Source organism: Cyprinodon variegatus, unplaced genomic scaffold (assembly GCF_000732505.1).
Source record: "Cyprinodon variegatus isolate N-32 unplaced genomic scaffold, C_variegatus-1.0 Scaffold243, whole genome shotgun sequence".
In the NCBI taxonomy this organism is placed as follows: domain Eukaryota; kingdom Metazoa; phylum Chordata; class Actinopteri; order Cyprinodontiformes; family Cyprinodontidae; genus Cyprinodon; species Cyprinodon variegatus.
Window position 1 is genome coordinate 453,716 of NW_015150696.1, and position 9,079 is coordinate 462,794.

General features: G+C 35.5%; 1 protein-coding gene across 1 annotated transcript in view; it reads left to right on the forward strand.

Moving 5' to 3' along the window:
• Positions 1–1,487: 1,487 nt before the first annotated feature.
• LOC107089201 (fetuin-B-like) overlaps positions 1,488–9,079 on the forward strand; it is a 9,750-nt gene continuing 2,158 nt past the window's right edge. The window contains exons 1-6 of the mRNA XM_015381849.1: positions 1,488–1,715; positions 2,434–2,544; positions 3,669–3,756; positions 4,280–4,446; positions 4,938–5,045; positions 5,959–6,045. Of these exons, the coding sequence (XP_015237335.1) occupies positions 1,488–1,715; positions 2,434–2,544; positions 3,669–3,756; positions 4,280–4,446; positions 4,938–5,045; positions 5,959–6,045 (789 nt within the window). The remainder of the gene's footprint in view (positions 1,716–2,433; positions 2,545–3,668; positions 3,757–4,279; positions 4,447–4,937; positions 5,046–5,958; positions 6,046–9,079) is intronic.

A 9,079-nucleotide genomic window follows, 5' to 3' on the forward strand; every position in this document is an offset into this window, starting at 1 on the left:
TCTGTTGAAAGTACTGGGAGTGAAATCTGACTGGTTCCAAAGTGAGAACCACACCCACAGCAGACAGACAAGCCTGGCTCCATTTTTTTAGCTTAAATTTATGAGGAAAAAAAAAACAAAAACAGAAAGAATAAGATTAGAGAATGCGTAATTATAGCATGGTATTTACAATACATACAAATCAAAATAGATTTAACATTTTTTTCAGAAATGTTTGTAGAAGTGAAATTCAGATTTTTTTTTTCAATATTCTCATAAATCTTCAGGGTTATATTATTTGTGTTTGTCTGACTGCTTTTAGGAAAATGTTTATTCAGAGATAAAACATGACAAGATTAGTTTTAGTTTGCCATCGTTTAACTCAGTATTGCATGCAGAATTGAAATACCTCAGCACATCATAGTGAGTGCACAGTGGCTCCTACTGGTGCACTAATAGCACTACAGAACTAAATACTAGAGCTCCATTTGAACCAGGCTGGCTCATGAAGTGACTGAGTCAATGATTTTTAGATAGATAGATAGATAGATAGCATTTATTGTCACTGAACAGAATTCAACGAAATTTCCATTGCAGCTCCCGTGCAAAAGGTCAAATATATACAGTACAGACAAGCAAACACACAAGCAAATCCTCAACCAGTCCACATGTGATTCATATTAAATATGATTTAATATGAATATAACATGTATAATTAAAATTTTCCTCATTGTATTATACATTTTTTTGAAATGACATTTAATATGAATCACATGTGGACTGGTTAAGAGTTGGATATAGAGGAAATAAAACATATGATACAATTTTTCCACGTATGGGCTTCACAATGGAGCAGTAAGTAGCTCTGCTGCCTTGCAGCGATAAGGTTCCGGCTTCGATTACCAATCCCGGGTCTTTCTGCATGGAGTTTTCATTTTCTCCTGGTGCATGTATGGGTTCTCTCTGGGTACTCTGGCTTCCTCCTTATAAAAACATGACTGTTAGGTTAATTGGATTCTTTAAATTCTCCTTAGGTGAGTGTGTATCTCTTGCCCATAGACAGAGAGGAGATAGGCACCGGCACCCCTCGCGACCCCAGTAGGAATAAACGTGGATGGAAAGGATTTTTCCACAACATTAACAACTCTGTCAGGTATCACAAATTCATGGTACCCCATCCAGTAACTATATTTAGGGGAATATCACCTTTTTCCCATAAGCCACACTGCTATGGACATTTTTTCCACCAAGAAACATTATGTAAAAAAAAACTTTTGCTCAACACTTGAATTAGAAAGAGAGCTGCTTGTTGGTAGCAGTTCACTCTTGTACATCAGGGGTTAAAAGATCCCCTCACATCTTCATTCAAAAATATCAGCCGCTCTGTTCCCAAACAAACATTGTCCTTGGCTTCCTTTCGACGTCATCTTTTGATTCCAAAAGTCACTCTCTGGTTTTAAGCAAACAGAGTAGAACAAACTTCACTTTTTGTCCATACCTCTGCAACCATGGACATCTCCACGTTTCTTTTGCTAATGTCTCTCATATCTCTTCACACTTTTCATGTGAACGGGGAAGGTTTTCTGCTGATGCCTGTTGAACTTTCTCCAATTCCATGTACAGACAAAGCTGTGGAAAAGCTGTCTCGCCTAGCAGTTACTTACATCAACGAGGATCGCAACGAGGGCTACAAGTTTGCCCTCAACCGGATCACCAATGTCTACTTGCATGCACAGGTCAGCAAAACACAAATCTACAGTTAACACCTAACATGGATGAATTGTCTATTTGTATTTTTGCTGTAACTATAACAAAACAGGAGCTGTGGTTTCTTGACACTGTTTGGGGAAGGTTTGAAGAAGGAATCAACATGAGCTTAAAAGGTTTTTACAATCAATCTGGTATTTATAGGATAAACATAAAATAAAATAAAAGCAACAACAACAAGGAATCTATAGTAACTAAAAAAAGGTAATAGATGTTTGCTGTCCATACTATTGGTTGCCAATATTACTTTTAATATCTGTTAAAATAAAATGAAAGTGCTTCCTTTAATATTCTAAAATGAGAAGCGTCTGCTCTAAAAGCTCATAAAAGAGAGCCTATAGGTCTAAAGTACTGTCAGTAATATCCAGGTTAATTTAGGAGACCCCCCCTTAACAAAATGGCTTTATTATCCTTTTGCTGTGTTGTGATCTTAGGCCACATTCTGAGATGGATCTAACTGACACAATTTAACCTTCTAATCTAAAAGTAAACTTTTTTTTCAAGGTTTTTGCTCAAATCAATATTGTATAAAGTTCTTTTGCAGGAGAGTTTCCATCTAACTGAACTAGGCACTCAATTGAAACTCATCCAGTAAATCCATCCAAAGTTGTATGATAATGTTGCTTTTCTTAAAAAAAAAAAAATTATAAAAAAATCGTTATCTTGTATTTGTATTGTAAATAACAGGGACCGGCAGGAAGTGTGTACTATCTGGACCTGGATGTCCTGGAGACCAAATGTCACATAGGCAGCCCGAAGCCGTGGAAGCGTTGTGAAGTCCGACCCTTCATGGAAACAGTAGGACACACACGGTTAAAGAGCACAGAAATAAATCTTTGCACTTATGTTTTACATCCTAACTTGTTGGACTTTTTGTTCTGTTCCATGGTTGATCTTTTGTTCTTATTGTCAATTTATAATTATTAAAATAAACTGATTTTAGACTCTTTACATTATTTATTTTAGGTTATACGTTGAGGGCTTTTATTGGTACAGTTTGCCAAAGTGAACTTCAAACAAACAAAAAAGCTAACTACCTTTCCTTACTCTAGTAGAAGATTTAATTAAATCTGATTGTAATACCTGAAGGTCAAGCTGTATTTAAACAGCATCAAAGAGTTCTGAAGTATAAGAAATAACTGCTACCCTCGTTATGAAAACACAGAAGAGCTGTTCAGATATTTTTCTTTTCTATTTGATTTCTGAATAATCAGGATGTGTAGCACCCTACTTTCAGATACTTTTTCACAGCTCCAATAAGGATTGTCACCATTTTACTAAATTATTTATGATCATCCAAAGTGGATTGGGAATATCTATGAAAACTGAATTTTAAGTCTTAAAGTGGATTTTAATTTTAACAGAAATTTTCACTAGATCATTCCAAAGCATTGATTTATGCAATCCTATAGTACCTTTAGGGTTGGTATCCTACTTAAAAGTTTACCTTTGTCCTGCGTTCCAGCTGTGTAGCTTCTAATTCCTTTATTCCACTTTATATTGTACTTAATACTATTCTTAATCAATCTTTTGATCTGTAAAAGATTTCTTGATCCTTGAAGCCTTTCACATTCTTTAAAGTGGACCACGAAATTACTTTGAGCACCCTATTTTCTAAAATATCGGTATTCAACCTGTTCAATCACATTTTTGAACGATTAAAAGAAAGTTGGTCATGAATAATCAAGACAATTTTCATCCAATGCACTTGCTATATATGATTTCCTGTGGAATATATGATAATATACACCAAAGAGCTTTTTTTTACATGGCCTTATTGGCTTCGGTTATCCAAAATATTTTACTTTGAAGTCTCTCTAAGTTTGTGTAGGATAAAATTAAGTCTTTTTTTATCAACCCTAGAAAGTATTTGTGGAATAGCATAGGCCAGCAACAAATCTTGTCTTCTGTATTCCTTTCAGCAAGTCTCAGGTAGCTGCAACACCACCATCCTGCAGACACCGGAGGGCTTCACTTATCTCTACAGCTATGAGTGCGCTCTCATGCCAGGTAATGCTTTCTGCCAAATATAAAAAAAAAAGATCCATACAATATATAAACTGTTGTTAAAGCTGCCGCTGTTGCTCAAATTAGAGAAAGGAGCTGTAATGCTCACCGGGTAACCAAATAAAATGGCTGCAATGATCATAACAATAGTACATAGGAAGATTGTATGCATTTTCACTTAAATGACACATTTAGCAAAAATTTTTTTTTTTTCTGAAACAAAATAGGAAAATTACAAACAATAAAAAAAAAACATTTTCTCTGTTGTGACAAATCAAAAAAGTGGTAAAAACAGAATTTATTTCACCATGATCTCAATATATACCTTTTATGATCACAATTTTACCTTTAATATATATTTTTTTTATTTTTTTGTGTGTGATTTTATCAGCCCTGTTAAACCTGTAGTGTGGTTTATTCTATTAGTGTTAACGCATGGCTCTACTTTTTGATAAAACAGCAAACATTGATATCCATATCCATTAATATCTAACAATATAACTGAGCTAAGATTTTATTGCTGCAGATCCACCAGAGAAGCTACAGCAGACGTGTCCAACCTGCCCCGTCCTGCTCTCTGTAGACAGCCCAGACGCCATGAATGCTGCTGGGATCACTCTGGAGGCCTATAGGAGGCAATCCACCCTGGGTGTCGGGCTCGGAGTGAAAAAGGTCACACGAGCTGCAGTTCAGGTATAGCAGCGGTTAATCCTGTGCAGAAAACAAGGTTTTGTTGCTGAATTCAGTGCTCCTAAATTTATTGAATGCTACCTTTATGGAGAAACTACACTTAAGATGGATATCTGTGTGTGTGTGTGTGTGTGGGCAAACATTACAGGGAACATTTGATCTTCTTTGGGCCAGAAGAAAGCCATTAAGGCTCTGCAATAACTATGACACACTGGCAGCACAAGGCTTCAAAGGATCAATGAAGATTTTAACACCTTTATGACTTATCCAGCTTATATTCGGCAAAAACAGCAAGAGCAAAATTGTTTCTTTGTAGGCCATATCTTTATACATTGCCTCTTATAGTAAATGGCAGTGCAGCTTTGGGAGAAAAAATAAAGGGTAATAGTCAATGATGGTCATTACAGAAATTACATATAAAAATACAACAGCTCTGCCTCTGGCAGTACTTGTGGATGCATTTGTGCAGTTTGTCATATTATTTTATTACACAGAATGTGCCAACAAAAGCCATCTTTGTGGAGTACACAGTCCAGGAGTGTACAGAGGGATTTACAGAGAGAGGGACCTGCCAGCGACTGACTCTCAAATCAGACACACAGGTACTTCAGCAGGGATTAACCTGTTCACACACCTTAGCGGTGCTCCATTAGTAATTTCTTAGATTAATGTGGAGCGTTTTTGTGTTTATTCACTGTTGTAATTGTTGTTTTCCATTCCCCAGAGAGGACGCTGTTGGGAAAGGTTTAATTTGACGTTTTGCACTAAAGCAAGATTGTTATACAGCTTAAAGGTCCATATTTGTGTGAGATACTTCTAGGTACAACAAAAGGAGGAAATTATTTAGTTTTCATTTAAATGATTTCCAGAGGAAAAATCCCAAATTCTTAACACTTTTTCAGAAAAACAATCACTGTATAATATTTAGAGAATGACTTAACAATTTTCCAAAAATAAGTTAAACTGATGCATTTTTACCAGAATTTTTACTTTTTTTTTTGTTGATTTTGTTTTTCGCACCGCCACCTTTCATGCATGCTAGCTACAAACAAATAGCTTTTTGCCTAAACTGTCAGAAAATCTACTGTCAAAACAAAAATACAACTCTGAAAAAAATGAAAGAAAACCCACCATCTACAGTGACATAAAAGATTGGGGTAAATAAAAATTCTGCTATTTTTCCTGACGGGGGATTTGTGAGTTTTTTTTTTTTTGTTTTTTTTTTGAATAAATCAAATGAAACTGTTACACTCTACATAATGCCCCAAAAGTCTCCTGAAAGTGAAAAGCTGTATAACGTCACTAAAGCTTCAGTGTTCATCTTCTTTGTTTTCATATAACCAGCTCCTTGGTGTTGCTTTTGGTTATTCTGTATTTTAATCTTTACTTTGATCAAAAGCTTCAGTGAATTTTTCTTTTACTTCAGAATCATTACAGAATTTATCTGTATCCTGATGCTCTAATAATAATTTAAGAATAAGCAAGCCATAAAGTTTTTTATTTTCTTTCCTTCAGACTGCAGGGTTCTGTACAGGATCTGTATATGGAGATTTGAACAACTACCCTGATGTCAAGGTGTCCTGTGAAATGTTTAAAATACAGGTAACAAATAAGGAACAGGTTTTTTTTCTATATTATTGTAAACGGTTGAAGACAATGTTCCAATTTTCTGCAGTTAACGGTTTAATGTAAATAAGAAAATAGTGATAAAGATAAACATGAGCAATTTACCATAAATATAGCAATAGCAAAGAAATTCAGCACCAGAAAATGCACTTTTAAGTGAGCAAGGTACTGCATGAATATCTAAAAAATATAATTTATTTTTTTATATATATATTGCTAATTTCCTTTCATAATGCATTCTCAAATTCTTAATTCTATGATTTCATAGTTTTGCATCTGCATTCTTCCTTTTACCTTGCTGCTGGAGTTCACCATCATGAGGCAATATATTGTAAAACATTTCTGTAGTTTTAATTCACTTGGTCAAGAAATGTGAAGGACCCAAATCTGAACAAACTGGATAAATAAAGAAAAAAAATTAACGCAAAATGATTTATTTTAAACAAAATTGGAAATAGCAAGGGTCTGTAACTTATATATATATAAATGAATCGTTTCTGGAATAATCTACAGTTAATACCTAACAGGGTTGGATTGTCTATTTTCATTTATGCTGTAGCTATTACAAAACAGGAGCTTCAATATATTAAATAGGATTTAACCGTTTTTTCTGCATGTTAGTATAGGTTGGTTATATGTAATTGCAGTGAGATGTTCTATGTTTGTCTGCAGAATGTTGACATGGTCCAACCAGTGAAACCGCAGGTTCTTGACCTCCCTACAGACCCTGTGATCCCAACCTTTCCACCTCTGCCTGATGACCCAGTAAATGACCTGCAGCCCATTCCCTCTCACCCTTCGACTTCCTCCGCTACTCAGCAAGCTCCATTTGACCCTACAGCTATACCCTCCCTCCCTTCAGAGGCCCCAATTCTGGTTAACCCCTCTGCCCCTGTCCTCTCTTCTTCCAGTGAGTCTGAAGAGAGCATAGTAAACCGACAACAGCACACTGCAGGATCTCTGGATTCGTCCTCTGAGGAAAGTGGAGCCTTACTGGCCCGGCGTCCACCATTCAATTTCCGCTACCAGAGACGTAACCGTAGGAAGCGGCAGAGCTTGACAGAGACCACTCCCTCACACAACCCTGTATTCCTGTCTGATTTCCCCAGTGGACCATCTCCTTTTCGATCCTGTCCTGGTCCCGCTCGCTATGCCACAGTGTAACCATTCTTTCCCTGCTCAGAAATCCATTTGCTCATGTATGATTTACCCACTGAGAGCTTGAAACGATAACCTGCTCCAATCCATGTCACTGGAGGCCTGTAATAATTAGTGCTAATGAGAGGAAAGCATTTTTTTTTCCATTGTAGCCTTGGAGCGACCTCTCAGCGGCCTTTTTGCTGTTGCTCCCACAGCAGCTACACATTAATTTAAAAATGGCTGCTTTCATTTAAAAAAATGTGATAAATATCTTGTAAACTACTTGGAGATATTATAGTAGTTGGGATTTTTTTCACTCTTTTAAATAAATATAAAAATGTTGTTCTTGGTCTGAACATTTCAGTTGGTTATTTGAATTTATTCAGTTAAATTTCAACACTCTTCTGCAAATACTTCATTTGTTATAAAAACCTAAGCATCCAAACTTAAACATATTTTTTGTGGTGGAGTTGGTTGAGGTGTTGGGTAACTGGTTTATCCTGGACTTATTCTTTATTCCTTTACTTCATATGAATTCTGTGGGACAATAAAGGACTTATCTATTCTATTGTGATTCTAACCCTGTAGAGACAATATTTGCTTTCAAAAATAATAAAACAAACATATGTAGTCTAATTAATTACTTACACAGTCTAATAAATGCTCTGTATGGTTTGAGTACTTGAGGGAAACCAGTTTAGCATTGAGAATACATTTTTTCTGCTTTTCTTTTTCTTTGACATTACAGTGCTGCAGTTTAAAAGTCATTTAACAACCATTATAATTTACATTTAAATGAAATATGCTTAGATTTATGTCAAGAAATGTTCTTTGTCTAGCAAGATTTAATTGGTTATCTATGACTAACTGTGACCATGTGCTAAAACTATGACATGACACAAATATGTAAAGATAATATGACTGCGGCAGACATATGGTTTCTGATAAATCTAAAGATGGCTACCAAAGAACAGCTATTTTCCGAAACCTTTAAAAACAGAGGATAGAGCGATAAACACAAAGGTGGAGCTAGGGGTTGACAAAGAAAATGAATTGATCTTAACTCCCCCTTAACAATGTGTGGTTGTCCAGTCTCAAAAAGAGCCACAAAAGATAATGAGTATGTTAACTTGTATTTTGTGAGGAAAGAGATTTTCCTGTTTTATCATTCAAACCTTAAAATATGGAGTTTGCTAAATCCTTTTAGAACTCTGCCTGGAGAAATTTGGATTGGAATGTTAACACCAAAATGTACTTATCAGCAACAAACACTCATAGTGGGTCTGGTTTGGATCACAAGACAAACCGACAAAAGGCATGCCACCCCTAGAGTTGAGTATGGCAATTGATTTGTGATGTTGTGGGCCTGTTTCTGCTAAGAGAGCTGAAGGGGCCTTGTTTAGAGGATGTGGTGCAACCTTTAAACCTTGGAGTAAATAATTAAAAAATACCGAATGCTCTGTCCAATTACTGGAAATGGAATGAGTACAAAGGTAAATAGCTCAGCAAACATATATTATATGTTCTTTCATGGATTTTAAGTCTTTATATATATATGGGAGATGATTTCAAGGAAGAAGTGGCCCAAGGACTTTGAGAATTCTTAAAAAAACTCCTTTGTAAACTACAACATTGGGAAACTTGATAGAAGAAGAATCTAAACATAAAGTGATCTAAACATAAGGATGTAAAAAGCATTTGATTTCGCACATCTGCTATTTTGCACATTGGAATAACCAAAGGAACAAACAGTGTTTCTTCCTTTGTTGTCATGAGGACTTTATCCTTATATATGTATCCATATTTGTGTGAGATACTGTACTTTGTTCTTGTATATATATATATATGTGCATAGCTATATATATGTATA